Genomic DNA, 18,980 nt, shown 5'->3' with positions numbered 1-18,980 from the left:
AACTGAGCCACCCAGGTGTCCCGAAATGTCTTTTTTAAAAAAGAGAGGCTGATCAGGGTGCCTGGGTGGCTCAGTTGGTTAAGCGACTGCCTTTGGCTCAGGTCATGATCCTGGAGTCCCGGGATCAAGTCCCGCATTGGGATCCCTGCTCGGCGGGGAGTCTGCTTCTCCCTCTGACCCTCCCTCCTCTCATGTGCTTTCTCTATCTCATTCTCTCTCTCAAATAAATAAATAAAATCTTTAAAAATAAATCAATAAAAATAAAAAAGAGAGGCTGATCAAATTATTGAGGGCCAAACGTGACCCAGAAGTGGGATTCTAGTTGCCAGTGAGGCAGTAGGTGAAAAAGAGCTTGTTGCATATAGACAACCCCTTCTTAAAGAGGGCTTCGTGGGCGCCTCCTCTGGGGGTTCCATGTTGGGGAGGTAGAGAAATGGTTGAGCAGAGAGGCAGGCACCATTTGTCTGCTTGCAGCCCAGGGCTTGCTTATTTACTTGTTTATTTGAATAGTTTAATAGTTCTGGGGTCTACTTTTGAGAGCTGTCATTAGAAACCAGAGCAGTGGGAATGCCATAGGAAGGAGGGAATCTTGCTGTTTTTAGTTTCCACTCTTTGGTAGCTTTTAAATTTTATGTATGTGAATTCATTGCCTATTAATGACAACAAAAATACCAATTGATATTCTGCTCTGGACAATAGCTTAATGGAGTTATTCTTTTTGAACCAAGCCATCTGATTTCCCCTTAAACAAATTGGAATATTTCTGGAGAAGTTTTTAGGAAAATGGCACAATGCCTAGCCAACAGGCAGTATATATATACAGCTCCCACCCTCAACCCATGGAGCCAGAGGTGTTTTGGAATCAGAGTAGTTTGAATCTTAGAAAAGTAGTACAATGTGTGTACTGTATATTATTTCATACTCCCAGCACCCTGTAATTCAACACATTAGAATTTCTGTCATGAAATACATGAATATTCTAAGCAGGATAATTAAAGGCTGTAATTAGCTCCTTCTCAGTTTGGGTCAGAATTGGCTACCAGACGATTTCAGGTCAGGGTTTTTGGAGCTGTTTGTCTCTTGGAATTTGTGAACAAGGGATTGTGGACTTGTATAGGGTGTAGGGCTGCTTGACGGCAAGTCATTGTAGTAGGGTTATGAGGAGCAAGATGCTGACAGGTGGCTGTCCTCATTCAGTAGCTTTAAGGCCTCCAGCTCTAAGTCTGCAGTCCTATTTCTGTCTATTTCAGGTGCCCTCCTTTCCTGCTCTGAGTCGGTGTGGTCCCTCCAGGGTGGTGGACTCACCCTGTCCTTGGTCTTTTCTGCTTCTCTGCATTGGTGGAATTATGTCTCTGTCTCAGTCATTTCACTTGGACATTTCTCACACCTGTCTCTTACCCTTCCTTCTTCTACATAGCTCTTGCCTTAGTAATTTCTCACCTGGACCTTGAGAGTAATTTCTTGATTGCCCCCTTCCATAACATAATTGTTGTTGTTTTAGTGCAATGCACACACAAAAAATTGCACAGGTCCTAAGTGTAAAGCTTAATGACAACCCGCCATGTAATCTGCCCCCAGTTAAGAAACATTGCATGCATCATCAGCATCCCACAGGGCCCCTCCCAACCACAGAACCATTGTCCTGAATTCTGAACTAGAGATTGTTTTGTTTGCTTTTGAACTTTGTATACATGGAATACATGGACTTCAGAGAGTACCGTTGGCTTTTCACTGAATAAAATGGTTGTGAGATTAGCCCATATATTTGTACTTAGCTGTCAATCACTCATTCTCATTGCTGTAAAGTATTCAGTAATGTGAACATACCACAATTTGATGTTCTGCTATAGTTGGACAGTGAGGTCGTTTTATTTTGGTCTATTATAATGGACAGTGCTGCCGTGAGTATTTTCTAGATATTTTTTAAGTTGGAAGACTTTTTGTAATTGAAAATTCGTGATTCCTGTAGCTGTGTTTTGATGAGCACACACATTTCTGTTGGGTGTGCTTCTTGGCTCCGTGGCTGTGCTGGCTCACAGGATGTGCATATGTTCAGCTTTCGTAGGTGCAACCACTTTGGAAAATGCTTTGTACAGTTTACACCCCGTTGACGCCGTGTAAGGGAGCATTCAGGTGGCTTCACAGCTTCATCAGCGTTGGCATTCTTTTTCATTTTAGGTTTTCTACTGGGTGTGTAGTGGTGGTGTTTTGTGGTTGTAATTTGCATTTCTCCTGATGACGAATGATATTGAGGATCATTTCATGTGCTTATTGGCCATTCAACGTAGTATTTTCAGAATGCTTTCCTGCAGGTTCCGCGGATGTACATCTCTTGTGTGCAGCTCACCTGACAAGTGAGAAGTGTGTGTGCATGGGCTCACCATCAGAACACCTCAGTGTGGTGGAGGGTGGCCCCATGTCAGAGCTGCCTGTTCAGAAAGCAGACCTTGCCATTCCCTTCTGGGTTATGTTTTTCTGTTCCTATAAAGTGGGAATTAATCTTTTAATAAAGTGCCCAAAGGATGAAATGCCTTACCCCAATGTCAAACATATGTAAAAACTCACCATTTGATAAGGAACTCAATACAGTGGTCTCTCTTGTGACTATGTAATTGGCAGCCTTATTAATGATCTAGAAAATACAATCCTAGGGTGGGGAAGATGGTTGAAGGTGGTCAAAGGGTACGGACTTCCAGTTATAAGATAAATAAGTCCTGAAGACATAATGTACAGCATAGTATCTATAGTTAACAATATTCAGTTGTCTATTTGAAAGTTGCTAGGTGAGTTGATCTTAAAAGTTCTCACCACATGCAAACAAAATCGTAACTGTGAAGTTATAGATGTTAACTAACCTTATTTGTGGTAATCATTTTGTAATACATACATATTAAATATATACCATATCAAATCATTACATTGTACACTTTATTTTTTTTTTTGAAAGATTTTATTTATTTATTTGACACAGAGATAGAGAGAGAGCACAAATAGGCAGAGAGGCAGGCAGAGGGAGAGGGAGAAGCAGGTTCCCTGCTGAGCAGGCAGCTGGACATGGGGCTCGATCCCAGGACCCTGGGATCATGAACTGAGCTGAAGGCAGCCGCTTAACCGACTGAGCCACCCAGGCACCCCTACATTGTACACTTTAAACTTAATACCATTTTATATTGCAATTATATTTCAGTAAAATTAGGGAAAAACCTCCCACAATCCCAGACACTGTATTCCTTGTGCTTGGAACTTCACAGGTAAAACAAAAGTGACATCGTCTCTAGGATATTAGTCTCTAGAGTCGGTGTGTGCACCCCAGAAAGAGATCGAGATGATCTTTTAGAGTTTAGGAAGAAAATATACTTGTTATTTTTTTCATCCTGTTTGCTATTTTTTTTTTTTTGTTTTATAGTGTATAATATGGTAGTATAACTTACACACATATGAATATATTATTGCCAGATTATTTTTTTTAGATGACAATTTTTTGAGGTATATTTTACATAGGATAAGACAAAGCTATTTTAAGGGTCCCTTTAAAAGAGTTTTGACAAATGTATGTACCTGTGTAACCAAAACTCCAGTCAAAATAATAGAATGTTTCTTCCCCAAGATCTTTCTCCTGCCTCCTTGCAGTCTTGCCTCCTCATCCCACTGCCAGTGACAAGCCCCAGGCAGTCACTCATATGCCTCCATCACTGTAGACTAGTCATATCTTTTCTAGGATTTCTTATTAATTGAATCATGCAGTGTATACTCTTCAGTTTATCTTTTTTTGATTAACCTTTCTGAGATTCATCCATGTTGCTTGTTTGGGCAGTTTTTCCTTTGTCATTGTTGAGTGGTATTTGAGAAGTATTTTCTTGTATGGACATACCGCCATTGGGTGATCCATTCACCAGTTGCTGGTTACCTGGGAAGTCTCCAGTTTGGAATATTTTGGATCATGCTTCTGTGAACATTCATGAACAAGTCTTTGTATGGACAGATGCTCTCATTTCTCTTGGCCAAATAAGCTGACAAACTTTTCAAAAGCTGTCCCACCATTTTGTACTCCACCAGCAGTGTGGGAAAGTTCTAGTTGCTCTGTATCCTGTCAGTGCTTGGTTTTGTCAGTCTTTATATCAGCCATTCAGTGGATGTGTAGTAGTAACTCATTGTGGCTTGATTTGCATTTCACTGATGACTAATGATGTGAGCATCTTTTCACATACTTGTTAGCCATTCCTGTATCATCATTGTCTTCTTCTTCTTCTTTTTTTTTTTTTTTAAGTAAACTCTAGGACCACTATGGGGCTTGAACTCATGACCCCAAGATCAAGAGTGGCATGCTCTGCTGACTGGGCCAGCCAGGCGCCCCTGTATCTTCTTTATTAGAAGTCTGTTTAACCATTTTTAATGGGTTTTTTTGTGTTCTTATTGTTGAATTTTATATATCCTGAACACAAGTCATTTGTGAGATATATGTATTACAAATATTCCTCTTATTTTGTTCCTTGCTCTTTCATTTTTTTTTTTAAGAGTGGGAGGGGAGGGGCAGAGGGGGGGAATCTCAAGCAGACTCCCTGCTGAGCACAGAGCCCGATGCGGGGCTCGATCTCAGGACTCTGAGATCATGACCTGAGCCAAAATCAAGAGCCGGACGCTTTCCTCTTAAAGATGGCAGAAAGTCTCGTGTGTTCTGGAAGAGCAGAGGTTAAGGGCTTAGGAGGAGGGTCGGCCAACTCCCCTTGTTCCCACAGCTCACAGGTTATCATTTAGAAAGCTAATGTCTCCCACTACCCACGAACACCTCAACCTCTTTCAGGTTTCCACCCTTAGTCTCAGAAATACTTGCTCTTTATATAAGAATTTAAAATGTATGAGTGTTGAACCTAGGTCATCGTTATAAACAGATTACAATATAATCAACATCTCAAACTGCTGATTTTTCTTACAAAATCAGAATCAGGGGCACCTGGGTGGCTCAGTCAGTTAAGCATCTGCCTTCGGCTCAGGTCGTGATCCCAGGACCCTGGGATTGAGCCCCGCATCAGGCTCCTTGCTCATCAGGAAGCCTGCTTCTCCCTCTCCCTCTGCCTGCCATTTCCCCTGCTTGTGCTCTCTCTCTCTCACTCAAATAAATAAATAAAATCTTAAAAAAAAAAAAAAAGTCGGACGCTTCACCGACTGAGCCACCCCACCACCCCCCGCCTTTTCATTTCTTGATGGCTTATTATTCATATATTGTACATATTCATTTGTTGACTCCTGCTTCACTTTTCACTTAAAGGTGTACAATCAAAGCTCTTTGGAGGCTCCTGGTTTTCTGCATTGGCTGAAGGAAGTGCTATAAACTGAGTACAGGGAAGAAGCCCAGGCACTGCACTAGGGCTTCTCTTACGAGTGAAATCTGGGCAAGATGTGTGTGTGCTGGAGAACCTGCTCTGGTCTCAACATGAGTGTTTGGGCAAGTTTGGGATAGAGTAATCTCAAGAGCAGTCCCACCTCAGAGGAATGTTTCTTCTCATTGAGCACCTACTGTATGCTCCGTGCACTTGTCTGCTGCTGCTGTCAGTGAGACAGAGTCCACCCAACCGTCTGCACCAAGAGCCATGGATGTGGCCTTTCACACGAAAGAGGGCTGATGGGGTTATTTCTCACAACTAATGGAAGTCCTCATTAGTCTGGAGTGAAGCACTTAGAAACTACATAGCTTATGAAATAAAGCTCTTACATGTGGAGAGGGCCGGCTGTGGAGGCACGTGCCAGATCTTAGGCCGAGGGATACTCTGAGGGCAAGTGCAGACCCTCCCAGATACCCAAGGTGTCCCTTCCAAGCCCCGTCTGGGACAGAGGATGGTCATGGGAGGAGGTTGTTGGTGCAGGAGGGCAAGATGTAGGTGAGCTGGGGCTCCAAGCCTCAGGCCTGTGCTCCATCGTGTCACTGGGCTTCACTTACAAAACGTAAATTCAAAAATGAAATTATTGAGGATTTCAAGATGGTGGCAGTAGAGCATTAAACCTCATTTGTGGGCCCTTCTGAGCTCAGCACCTGTGTGACTGAACTGGCACGTGCCCCCACAGCCGGCCCTCTCCGTATGTGAGAGCTTTATTTCATAAGCTGTGTAGTTTCTAAGTCATTTTGAAGCCAAGCGTGGCAGTAAAGTGCTTCACTCAAAGATCGGGCTCAGCAGGTGGTTCCTGAGCCCCAGTTGCAGGTGTCTCATTGAAGCAACAGGCTTTGAGTCTCTGATTAGAAGATTCATGCTGAACCTCATAAAGACTAAAACAGCCTGGCCTGCTTTAATGCACACCATCGCATCACATTTCACAGGTTTTCATAGAAAACTAGTGTTTTAGCAGTTTGCAAGGTAAGAAGTTCAAGCTGAGGTGATAGGTGAGTTGCTTGAATTTCATTGCTGAGGTGTGACAAAAGTAAGACTGCTTGAGGTTTCTGATTTTTTTCCCGGTGTATTTTTCATTGTCCTGAATTGTCTCAAACTTGGTCAAGCACTCTACTTAGAACTTGTGCCCTTTAAATAGCCACTGCTTCCTCTGAGAGGCAACACGGCCCTTCCCTGGGCTGGCATTGCTGTCCCTTTGCAACCCCCTTCTGGGGCAGAGGAGTGCTCGCCAGACTCTGGGGCCATCTCCGACTGATGGTGGTGGCAGCCTTGGGCTCCTGACAGGGGGGCCTGTCAGCAGGACTGATCGTGGGGTGGGTGTGTTATTCCTTAGCTCGTGGCAGAGGCAGCGTGGGGTAGGGGGTGACTGATGAGTCACTGGTGAGTTTGATCAATTAGGGGCAACAGTTCAGGAAAGGCGGCATTATAAGTTTCAGTGTTTCTTTCACACAACTGAGGAGACGAGTGAAAGAGAATGGTGCGCAGAAGTGTCTCTTTGGCTTCAGTCTTCTTCAGGGCTCAGGATGAGGAACTTTCTTCCATTTTTGCAGGAAAAAAAGAAGCGTGGCTTGCTGTCAGGGCTCAGTTGGGACTGGAACCCATTTTAAACTCCCGTGGTAATGATCCTTCTTGGAAGGAATGCTTGTTTGAGTCCCTAAGGTGGTTCTCTCTCTCGATACCAGCTGGCCGGGTTTCTCAGGCTCCTTGTCTTCTGTGACGTGGCGCACGTACCCTTTCTGTGCTGAGGACACTGAGGCGGGTCTCCAGCTGGGCTTCGCTAAGGGCTGGGGGACGTCTCCCTGGGGTGGTGGCTGAGGGACACCTCTCACGTCATGTGTCCACTTAACCTGTTCCTCATCCACCCCACCCACCGGCATCTTAGTAATTGGTACTGATGTCCCCTGAGCCATCCTGGGGTCTTCTTCCCTCAGCCACACTTAGCAGTGTAGCCATAGGCTGCTTGCTTCTGTCTCTGAACCCAGCCCCCTCTCTGTCCTCCCTGCCCCTGAGGTGCAAGTGCCACACAGCCTGGGCTCCTAGGGAGCCTCCTCACTGGCTCCCTCGTTCCCACTCTTACCTCCCAGTCTACTCTTCAGTGTAACAGTCTACACGTTTCCTCAAATGTGGAGGATTCTGCTGCCCTCCACCTTCTTAGTGATCATTGCTGCTCACACCAAGTCTTTGATGGCCCCAGAGCACTGTCCACCCCGTATAACACATTTTTATTAACACAGCCTTTTCCTTTGCCAGTTGTGAGATTAAATTATGAGATTTTCTCCCCCTTCACATTAGATTATCTTTGTTACTTGTTAAAGCTGAATGACTTAAAGTAACTGGTCTCTTCATTTCTTCCCCTGGAAAACAGGTCAGCAACTCAGCTTAGTGTCTCTGGCTAGTTGCGTAGGCGAAAGGATTTGAAACGATTTTCCAGACGCCCCTTTGGTATTGCTGTCGTGGGGGAGGTGATGTTTTATTGGGGAGGTCCTTCCTGTGGGCCCCTTCTGCACAAGTGTGGCTGTGGGACTCGGCTCCTACCTTCTGTTTTTTCTCTCTGCCTTGGGACCAGCAGTGTCTTAAATGGGGCCACCACAGTAGCCTGGGTCCCAGAGTGAGGGAAATGTGGAGCAGACCAGCTGCTAGGTAGTGTGCAAATGATAGATGCTAGATCCAAACCTTTGCTGTGAGCCACAGAGATCTGGGGACCATTTGTTACCACGGCAGGACTCAGCTTTGCTGGCTGGTAGATGCTGGGTGTCAGGACACTCAGTGCTGTGCTGAAGGAACATGGCTTGGGAGATGCTGCTCTGTGAGACTATTGCTGCATTTAAGATGGGACACATGTTCTTCCAAGGGGAGAAGAAATCCAGAGTATGGAATATGGTGTCACCACAGACCACACAGCTTCTTAGGTCAAATGTGAAGCCCGGTGACGGGGTGGTGTGTGTATGTAACAGATGTCACCTGTGCTGGGTGAATGAGAGTATGCAGGTGTCAGGGTCACTGTGTGAATGTGGCTGCGGTGTTGTCCTGTGTACCCCCAGACTGGGTCGCAGTGCTTATGAGGCCCAGGACGAGGATCAGGAGCCAGTGAAAATTACAGTGAGGTGAATTTTTTTTTAAGATTTTATTTATTTATTTGAGAGAGAGAGAGAACAAGCAGGCGGAGGGAGAGGGAGAAGCAGGCTCCCCGCCGAGCAGGGAGCCCGATGCGGGACTCGATCCCAGGACCCCGGGATCATGACCTGAGCCGAAGGCAGACGCTTAACGACTGAGCCACCCAGGCGTCCCTTGACTTTCATTTTCTTTTTTTTTTTTTTTAAGATTTTATTTATTTATTTGACAGAGACAGCGAGAGAGGGAACACAAGCAGGGGGAGTGGGAGAGGGAGAAGCAAGCCTGCCCGCCGAGCAGGGAGCCCGATGTGGGACTCGATCCCAGGACCCCGGGATCATGACCTGAGCCGAAGGCAGACGCTGAGACTGGGCCACCCAGACGCCTCAAGGTGACATTGCATTAACTGTGTCAGGTGTCCTCCAAAGTTGTGCTTGAAAATTGATGGGATTCTACAATATCATAGACTCCCGCAGAAGAGAGATGACGACGAGGGTTATGTCCCAGAGCAGGCCTTCAGGTTGTCAGTGGCAAAGGCCACTCAGGTGTGGACTGGTACTTCTGTGAAACACAATCAGGTGAGCAGCTGGGAGAGTCAGATGGTTTCTGAACATTGTGTGTGTGTGTGTGTGTGTGTGTGTGTGTGTGTGCGCGCGTGCGCGCATGCGCTCACCTTGCCACAGATGTCACAGACGTTCTGGACATCGTGCACAGTTCCTAGCCTGGCACACCTGGCCTAGGTCACTGAGCTTTGCACTGGACGTTTTTAAAGTTTCCAAAATCATTTTCTTTTTCTTTGAAATCACTTCAGGCTTCTAGAAAAGCTGTAAAAATAGAACAGAAAATTCCCATTTTCCCAGATTCCCCACACCTGCTTTATCTCTCTCATTTTTTTTCTGAAATTTTTTGAGAGTAAGTTGCATGCATGATGGATTTTTACCTCTAAAGTATTTCCACATGTTTCCTAAAAACATTCTCTTCCATAACCACAGCACAGGCACGAATGCCAGTTAGCGTTGGTACAGTACTGTGGATCTAGCCCACTGACCTTGCTTAGACTTCAGCGGTCATTTGCTGATGCCCTTCACTGGAAAAGAAAAACCAGACCTGTTTCCGGAATGGGGTCACAGTTGCATTGACCTCTCTTCTCATTTGTCACCACCCTTCAGCCTTTCTTTGACTCCTGTGGCATTGACATTTTTGAAGACGACAGGCCAGTTCTTATGTAGGATGCCCCTTGATTTGGATTTGTCTGATGTTTTTCCTCCTGGTGAGATCGTGTTAGTTATTTTTAGCAAGAAGTCCAGAGGTGAGGTTGTGTGCACCCTACGATGGGGACACTGCTGCCACTTTGAGCCACTTTGAGTCTCTCCCCTGCACCACTGCACTACTCTGGTTCCTTCCAGAGTGGTCTCCTCATCTGTGAGGCACCAGACCGAGTTGGTGCTGTGTGGGTAGATCACTGAATTAGGTAAAATAACAAATTGTGAAGAGTTTTTAAAATTTCTGAAATACTCTTAAAAATTTGAGTGATTCCAGGGAGCCTGGGTGGCTCAGTCGGTTAAGCGACTGCCTTCGGCTCAGGTCATGATCCCAGGGTCCTGGGATCAAGTCCCACATCGGGCTCCCTGCTCGGCGGGAAGCCTGCTTCTCCCTCTCCCACTCCCCCTGCTTGTGTTCCCTCTCTCGCTGTGTCTCTCTCTGTCAAATAAATAAATAAAATCTTTAAAAAAAAAAAAATTTGAGTGATTCCAGAGTTAACCTAATAATGACTGATTTGCATCCAGATGTGTGTTTTTGAGTAGGCAGAAATGGAGCACACTCGTGAGATTTTTCCAGCTCAGGGACTGTGTCTGAGTGATCCGTGCCACAGCAGAGAAGGATGTCAAGAGGCTCTCTGCAAATCTCATTATTTAGAGCTCTAGACTGAGGCCACTGGTGTGCAGATCTCACTTGTAAGAGTTCCCATTTCAGTCACCAAGTATAGGAGAGTGAGTACAGGGAGGGAGGGGTACGTGCAAGTCTGAATCCATGTTAAAATGATTAACATTTGTTCAAGTAAAAGAAACTTAATTTTTTTTTTTAAGATTTTATTTATTTGAGAGAGAATGAGAAAGAGAGAGCACATGAGAGGGGGGAGGATCAGAGGGAAAAGCAGACTCCCTGCCGAGCAGGGAGCTCGATGCGGGACTCGATCCAGGGACTCCAGGATCGTGACCTGAGCCGAAGGCAGTCACTTAACCAACTGAGCCACCCAGGCGCCGAAGAAACTTAATTTTTTATCAGGGTCCTTTGCATATGTTTGAAACCATCAACTGTTGTGTTGCTGTCAGTTTTGATTTGTGGTTCAAGATGTGCATCTTCTCAGTTCTCAGAGGTGCTCAGTACCCCCAGGCTGCTGTCCTGTGATTCACGCTTCTGGTCGTTTTCACTGAGGGATTTGTGATTTTGCTATCTGACTAGCTTGTCTTACTATTCATTTCCTCATCTTTCCCTTTCCTCTATTATTTTGTCATAATTGTCAGGGTCTTATGAACAGGTGCATATTCTTATATTGAGCTTCATTACAAAGCTTTCAGGATCACTTACATATATATAATTTTGTTTTTAAGAGAGTGAGTGTGCAAGCAAGTGTGCGTGCATGAGGCGGGAGAGAGGGACAGAGAGCATCTTAAGCAGGCTGCATGCCCAGCACAGAGCCTGATGCAGGACTCAATCCCAGGACCCTGAGATTATGACCTGAGCCAAAATCAAGAGACGCTTAACCGACTGAGCCACCTGGGTGCCCCTCAATTAAAGTATTTTTATTTATTTTATTTTATTTTTTTTTTTTTAAAGATTTTATTTATTTATTTGAGAGAGAGAGCACATGAGACAGGGAAGGGTCAGAGGGAGAAGCAGACTCCCTGCCGAGCAGGGAGCCCGATGCGGGACTCGATCCAGGGACTCCAGGATCATGACCTGAGCCAAAGGCAGTTGCTTAACCAACTGAGCCACCCAGGCGCCCTAAAGTATTTTTAAAGAACACCTCATGTTAGGTATTGTGACGGTAGGTGTGAGACATGGGCACTCACACCCTTGCCACTGCAGGGAAGTGGATCAGGGTGCACAGACAGGATGGGCCTTCCAGCCCTGAAATTCAGGCCACTTGGTGGTGGTGTTGGGAAGGCAGAGGTCTGAGGGGGATCCCCTCACCTGGGTTTATCTTCACCTTCATGCTTCTGTAATGTTTTGCCGCTCTTTTTAGTTTTGTGAGGCAACTAATCAAAATTATTCTGCTGTTTTTTAATTCTAGCTTAGAAAAGTCAAGTGGTGGTCCTTCACCTACCCTGAGGGGAGTGAGGATTTCAAAGCTAATTGAACTCCATAGAGAACCTGAAAACAGTTGTGGTGTATTTTGCTTTGAACATAGCCTACATAGAAGAATCATTTATATCTGTAAAGTGGGTACTAGTGTAATCACAACCCAGGTAAAGAAATAGGCCATTGTTAGCACAGAAGTGTGGAAAACAGCCCTTGTCACATTATCAGCATTTTGCTAATTTTTTTTTTGTTTTTAAGATTTATCTACTCATTTGAGGGAGAGAAAGCACATGTGAGCGGGGTGGGGGCAGAGGGAGAGAGAATCTCAAGCAGACTCCCTGCTGGCACAGGGCACAATGTGGGGCTCTATCCCATGAACCTGAGAGCATGACCTGAGTGAAATTGAGAGTTGGACGCATAACCAGCTGAGCCACCCAGGTGCCCCACCGTTTTTTTTTTTGTTGTTGTTGTTGTTTTTAAGATTTTATTTATTTATTTGAGAGAGAGTGAGTGGGAGGGAGGAGGAGAGAGAATCTGAAGGAGACTCCACGCTGGGCGCAGAGCCCTGTGTGGGGCTCAATCCCACGACCCCAAAGATCATGACCTGAGTCGAAATCTAAAGTCAGATTCTGCTCAACTGACTGTGCCTCCCAGGCGCCCCATTGATGGCTTTTTCAAATAATAACTCCTCTCTGTTGAAGGATACTATTTGTACAGAAAAGCATATGTATCCTAGAACAGGTGTAACTTGATGAATTTTCACAAAAACTCACCCATGTAATCAGAACCCAGATTTAAAAATAAAGTTACCAGGATGCCTGGGTGGTTTTAAAGTATGTTTCATGGCTCATACGTGTATGAGAAGAAGCTTCCTCTTAGATGAAAGCAGAAAGATTTCATCGTTTTCACCTGTCAAGGGGGTGGGGTTGGTGGCAGCAGTGTCCATTGGTGGCCAGGATGGAAGTCTCACATGCTGTTGGTCAAAGGCTTTCAGCAGGTGGCCTGACAGCGCCTTGCCTCAATTTGGACACCCTGTGTGCACGTGGGAGTTTGAGGTTCCTGACAGCACCAGCGCCATGGAGACAGTCGGGACAGTGTCGATCATTACCTTTAATCGGAAGCCTTGGGACTCAGATACAAGGAAGGAGGTCCTTGATGGGGCAGTATCCCGTCCCTAAGGCAGCACTCAGCTGTTTGTGTGTGCACGGATGCTGTGGGTGACACTCTGGGAAAAGTACAAGCTGAGGACCAGTGTGGAGGGTGTGGTCTTATTTTGTGAAAAGCAGAAATAAAGGCTGGGAGACATGTATGTGCCCCATGGGGGAGGGAAGAGCTCACTTTTCTGGAGTTCCCCTGTTGGAGTTGTGCACAGTGCTCTCTTGCTTCTGCACCACTCGGAGGGCGGCAGGTGTGTATGCTGTTGCTCTGCGTGAGGCTGGCCTCCTGTAAGTTCTCAGGGTGGCAGTGGGACAGACAGCAGTGTGGACGATACTGTCTGTAGAAGTAAGTGTTGACATCTTGAAGTGGGGCTGAAGATAGTTTGTTTTTTTCATCTTAACAAACATCTGAGTTTTTGCTAAATATTATCTGAATTAATCACCAGGATGCTTTAAGAGGGAGATGCTGCCATCTCTGTTTTATGGGTGAGAAAGCCACAGAGAGGTAACTGCTCTACCAGATGGAGGCCTGCGCACTGGATGACAGAGCTTGTTCTGACAGCCTGGCCTTCATGGTGACGTGGGTGGGGGGGAGCGTGATTTGCCTGAGGACAGGGGCTCAGGTACTATATATGGGAGGAAAAGGAGGAAAACTTACCCTTCCATAGTTGTCATATGTGTTGTGCTAAAAATTTAGTGGCCAGTGGGCTCCCAGTCACCTTCTCTAAGCCTAGAGTTGATTCAGATCTCATACCAGCAATAAAGAGGCAGTTGCAAGGTGTTTAACTGTGGTCTTCTCGTTTGTTTTAGTCATGTGATCTTGTTTTAATTACCTTTTTAATATATGAAGCTGGGCATTTTTTAATTCCACAAGTGTAGACTGAGGGAGGAAGGAAGGATTACCTAAAAGGATTGAGGGAGGATAAAACTTCTGGGGGCTGGCTCTTTCACTCGGCACGGCTCCCTTCGCGGTGGCTGCTGCACCAGTAGCTCGTGCCGTTTTGTTGCCGAGTGGTGTTCCGTGATGTGATGAACCCCAGTTTGTTTACTCCCATCAGAGGACCTTGGAGTAGTTTCCCATCTTTGACCGTTCCAAAGAAAGCTGCTGTGAGCATTCCTGGGCAGGTTTCTGTGTGAATGTAAGTGTTTGTTTCTCCTGGCCCAGCTTGGTCCTCGTCCTCTGATACACGTGTGTGACTGTAGGAGAAACTGCCAGGATGATGTCCCAGAAGGCTGCACTTTTTTACCTTCCCACCAGCAGTGTAGGAGAGACCTCTTCCTCCTCATCCTCACCATTACTTGGTGTTGTCAGTCTTGTAAGTTTTACCCATTCCAGTATTGAGTGATATCTCATGGCAGTTTTAATTTGCCTTGCCCTAATGGCTAGTGAGGTTGAACATCTCTTCATGCTTATTTGCCACCTATATATCTTTGGTGAAGTGTTTTTTGTGTTTGTTTTTTTAGTCTTTTGCCCATTTTCTAACTGGATTGTTTGTTTTCTTTTCTTTCTTTCTTTCTTTATTTATTTTTAAAGATTTTATTTATTTATTTGAGAGAGAGAATGAGAGAGAGAGAGCATGAGAGGGGGGAGGGTCAGAGGGAGAAGCAGACTCCCTGCCGAGCAGGGAGCCCAATGCGGGACTCGATCCCGGGACTCCAGGATCATGACCTGAGCTGAAGGCAGTCGCTTAACCAACTGAGCCACCCAGGTGCCCTGGATTGTTTGTTTTCTTACTGTAACCTTTATAGTCTGGATATGAGTTCTTTGATGATATGTGATTTGTAAAAATTTTCTCCTAGAAGGTGAACAAGGCAAAAGGATGGCCTGTCTTTTTAGTGTCTTAACAGGGCTTCTGGTAGAGCAGATGTTTTCAGTTCTGATGATGGGTATGTTCTGAGATGAGAGCTGATGGCATAGCAGATAGGCTGGGTGAATCCTGTGTTTCTGGCCTGAGCAACTGGGTGATACCATTCACTGCCATGGGGAGCTCTGGGGAGGAGCTGGTGTGAGGTCTTATTAGAGATGCCCAGTGTGGGTACAGAGGGCAGCATCAGGAAGGTGGTGAGAGATGAGGTCCAGAGTTGTAGGAAATGTGGATTTTGGAGTCATTTGGGAGTGTGTAGAGGTGAAGGTCACAGGCCTGGCTGAGCTTGCGCAGGCAGTAAATGTGGACAGAGAAGCACAGAGACGCTGTGAGTCTTGGTCTGGGGCATTAGACATGGGGATGTAAAGGAGAGTCCAGTATGGATTGAAAAGGAGCCCCAAGAGGTAGGAACAGGGAAGGGTGTGGGTGCTGGGTGCCAGGAAGGAGGCAGTCACTTAGGTTCTGCTCTGTCCAGTGAGGCTGCAGGACTGACTGGTGTGCCTCATGAGGGAAGTAAAGAGGCAGGGAACCTGATGTCAGTGCATTCGAAGGGGGGAGTGTAGGGGGAGGAGACCAGGCAGCAAGTGTCAAAACCTTGCCAAATGGCATCCTTTCTAGCCCTCAACTAGAGCATTGGGAAGAATTACCTTGAAAATGTCACCAGAAGTGGGAGGGACCTCTGCTCTCCATGGCACATGCTGGATCTTTCCGTGGCAGGTGGAGCTGACCACCAAGACAGGTGCCCTGGATGGATATACAGAGGTCAGCTGAGTACCATCAGCTGGTTGTTTGGCCATTTATATACACACAAATCAGGCACTATTTAACTGGATGTGAGATCAGGGAGAGACCAGGAGTCTGTGGAGCTATTTTTAAATTTTATTCCTTAAAGATGTTTGGCTTGCATTACTTTTTTTTTTTTAAATAAATATACTTCAGTTATATCAAGGAAGCTATATTAAAGGTAAACCACAGTATTGAACTGTAAACCTTTTCCTCCAAAATTTAATCTCTGGCTCTTGTTGCTCAGTAAAAAAGGTGATAGGGGGCGCCTGGGTGGCTCAGTTGGTTAAGCGACTGCCTTCGGCTCAGGTCATGATCCTGGAGTCCCGGGATCGAGTCCCGCCTCGGGCTCCCTGCTCGGCAGGGAGTCTGCTTCTCCCTCTCCCCCTCCTCCCTCTTGTGCTCTTTCTCTCTCTCACTCTCTCTCTCAAATAAATAAATAAAATCTTTAAAAAAAAAAAAAAAAGGTGATAGGATTCTTCAAAAGGAATGATTTTTCTTTCTTAATTAAGAAACAGCCACAAAATTACGTTGCTTAATGACCCAGATAGACCTGTGTATTTATTTGCAAAGGAATAATGCAGATTAAGTCACGTTTGAGTCTTTTTTCTCCTTATATTTGGCTGGTCTAAAGAACGTATTTATTTACTAGTGTTTTAAAGTCATGAAATGCCTTTTTGTGGTTTCATTCATTAAGCGAATCGTAACACATGCGGGGAGCTTGAAGTGGGCTTCTCGGGGGCTTCTCCACAGAAGATGAAGCTCCAGTGGCATTTGGGGACACTTGGGCTCTGTGTCCTGCTACGGGTGGGACACCCCATCCTCCAGTCTGGCAGACAGGTGCTGACAGTTGGCTTTTCTTTTTCAGGTGCACGTTCAGGTTCCCGAGCACAAACATCAAGATCACGTTCACTGCCCTGTCCAGTGAGAAGAGAGAGAAGCAGGAGGCCCCCGAATCCCCGGTGAAGCCTGTGCAGGCCCACATCTCGCCCCTGACCATCAACATTCCAGACACCATGGCCCACCTCATCAGTCCCCTTCCCTCCCCCACGGGAACCATCAGGTACAGCAGCTTACGTGGTGGGTGGGGGTCACCATAGGGTCGGGTTGCAGGGGCGTGCCTGCTGAGCCGTCCATGACCACATCCCAGTTTCGTTCCTCACCTCCTGCCTTGGGACTTGCAGAAGCCGTCATAAGTCACAGTAACGGGCAGGAGCACATAGCAGTGCCGCTCCCTTCTGGGGTGGACACGACGCGGAGAGGGAGGTGTGAGGGCGCTGCACATGCCATTCAGTTTTCGAACACCCTTTGCTCCCAGTTTCCTGCGTGTGAAACACAGTTCCCAAATGTTCTTGGTCTTCACTTAGGGACTCTCTGTATTTGAGTTTAAGTTGAAGGGGCAGGTGATTACCATTTTGGTCTAAACTCTGAGATATGTTTTCATTTGCATTTTGAGATTTTTTAGTTTGGTGCAATTTCTTTTTATTTTTAAGATTTTATTTATTGGACAGAAAGAGTGAGAGCGCACAAGCAGGGGGAGTGGGAGAGGGAGAAGCAGGCTCCCCACTGAGCAGGGAGCCCGATGTGGGCCTCGATCCCAGGACCCTGAGATCATGACCTGAGCCGAAGGCAGATGCTTAACCGTCTGAGGCACCCCGAGTTTGCTGCAATTTCATGTAAATTCTGATGACTTATACTTCAGATTGATGAGTTTGATCACAGCGAAGCGACAAACTTGTGTTCGTCATGTCTTAAGAGAGACTGGGTGTTTTAGGGAGCAGAGGTGAGCGGCTTTGGGGCACACTGTCGGTGCAGAAGCCAGAAGCCAGAGTACAATGGTCAGGTTGTGCTGAGCTCTCAGGGGACAGTAGCCGAGGGTCAGGTCAAGAACAGCCACAGGATCGTGCTGACGTGTGTGCTTGGAGCAGGTTAGATTGCTGCGTGTGGTTGAGGTGGAACTCTGCTGTGAGGTGTCAGTCCGCTAGGTTCTCTTGGCTCTCGGAAGAGGGGAGGAGTGATCTTGGCTGTGAGTGATGGAGATGGAGGTGCAGAATGAACACCATGCTGCTCTCTTGATCAGGCCCCTGCCGTCCAGGTCTGTCCAGGGCACGGCTGGGCGGCGGGGTGGGGTTTGTCTCGTCTGCCCAAGCTGACGATGCGTGTGGCAGAGCCAGGGAGGGCACACGGAGAACTGGAGGCTCTGGCTTACGCCTTTCAGCTGAACACTTCTATTTCCTGTCTTAAAAGTGAGCATCAGCAGTAGGCCTTCTGGGAGGCTGTGTGTGTTGGTTTATTTGTAAGTGCAGGGAGTGGTGAGTGGACTGGTTGTGTTCCTGCGGCCGCAGGCCTGGTGTCTTGCGTGGCAGCGGCCGTCGGCCCCTCCCTCCCCTGCCTCCTCCTGTGGCTGCTCTGCTGGCTGTCCCACTTAGCTGACTGCGTCTGCATGTGACTGTGTGGACCAAACAGCCACTGTGTCCGTGCAGAGGCAGCTGCCGGCAGCCGCGTGGCCAGATTATTGCTCAGCACTGTGTGAAAGTACGCTAGTTCACAGAGGAAGAGGAGCAAGCCCTGTGTCCCACAGTGGGAGAGCAGCCGTGGAGGTGGCACCCCAACTCACTAGACAAGCGGCGTGGACACTCGGGGGGCCGGGGGGGGAGGGGAGGGAAACAGCTCCTGACCCAGCCTCTCCTCGCCTTCTGCTCTGTCTTCCTCTTACTTTCCTTGCTCGTCATCCGTCCTCACGCCCCGGTCCCTCACACTGTGGCCAGCGTTGAGTGGTGTAGTGCCCTCACTGGGCAAGACAGCCATGTGGGAGCCTGACTGTGGACGGCCTATGGTGAAGCCGACTTGCCTTTTCCAGACCCAGCGTCCAGCCCTGTAGGGCCACTCACCTTCCCCACGTCAGCACTTACACGTTAGCTAGTCTTCAAGACGGTGAAGTGTAGGTTCCGCGCAGTCCTGCCACTCCTCTCCCGGTACTTTGAGAGTGGTTCCTGACCTGAAGTAAACACCCATCCAGTGAGTGCGTGCTCCTGGGGGAGCGGCTGGTACTGCTGCGGAGGGTGCCAGGCCAGGAGCGTGTCGCCCCCTCCCCTTGCCTCTCCTGCTCCACTCTCAGCTCAGGTTTTTGGAGGTAACTCCTGTTTCTTAGGTATTTTTTCCAGAAATTTTCTGTATATTTGCAATACTTGTCTTCCCCTCCCCCCAAATACAACTCCGATCTAACCGCACATACTGTTGTATAACTGGATGGATTTCTTAGACTGTCTTACCTTGGTGTCCTGCTTCCGTGGCTCATTCTCTTTTTAAAGTCTGGTCCTGCATAGAAAAGGGAACAGGAGCTCAAATGTGCGGTTTGGGGAATCACCACAGATGAGTAT

At 47.0% G+C, this 18,980-nt stretch overlaps 1 protein-coding gene across 2 annotated transcripts in view; it reads left to right on the top strand.

Annotated features, from left to right (window-relative positions):
- FOXK2 (forkhead box K2) overlaps nucleotides 1-18,980 on the top strand; it is a 65,859-nt gene that overhangs the window by 23,329 nt on the left and 23,550 nt on the right. For both annotated transcript variants that reach the window (XR_014140318.1, XM_081804178.1), the window contains exon 2: nucleotides 16,469-16,663. Coding sequence is in view for 1 of the 2 variants with exons in the window: in XM_081804178.1 (XP_081660304.1) it covers nucleotides 16,469-16,663 (195 nt within the window). In the remaining variant the exon portion in view is untranslated. The remainder of the gene's footprint in view (nucleotides 1-16,468; nucleotides 16,664-18,980) is intronic.

The sequence above is a fragment of the Leptonychotes weddellii genome, chromosome 15 (assembly GCF_054177405.1).
Source record: "Leptonychotes weddellii isolate Sample4059 chromosome 15, ASM5417740v2, whole genome shotgun sequence".
Taxonomy (NCBI): domain Eukaryota; kingdom Metazoa; phylum Chordata; class Mammalia; order Carnivora; family Phocidae; genus Leptonychotes; species Leptonychotes weddellii.
The sequence above is the reverse complement of the archived record's forward strand: the minus strand, read 5'-3'. Positions and strand labels throughout refer to the sequence as shown.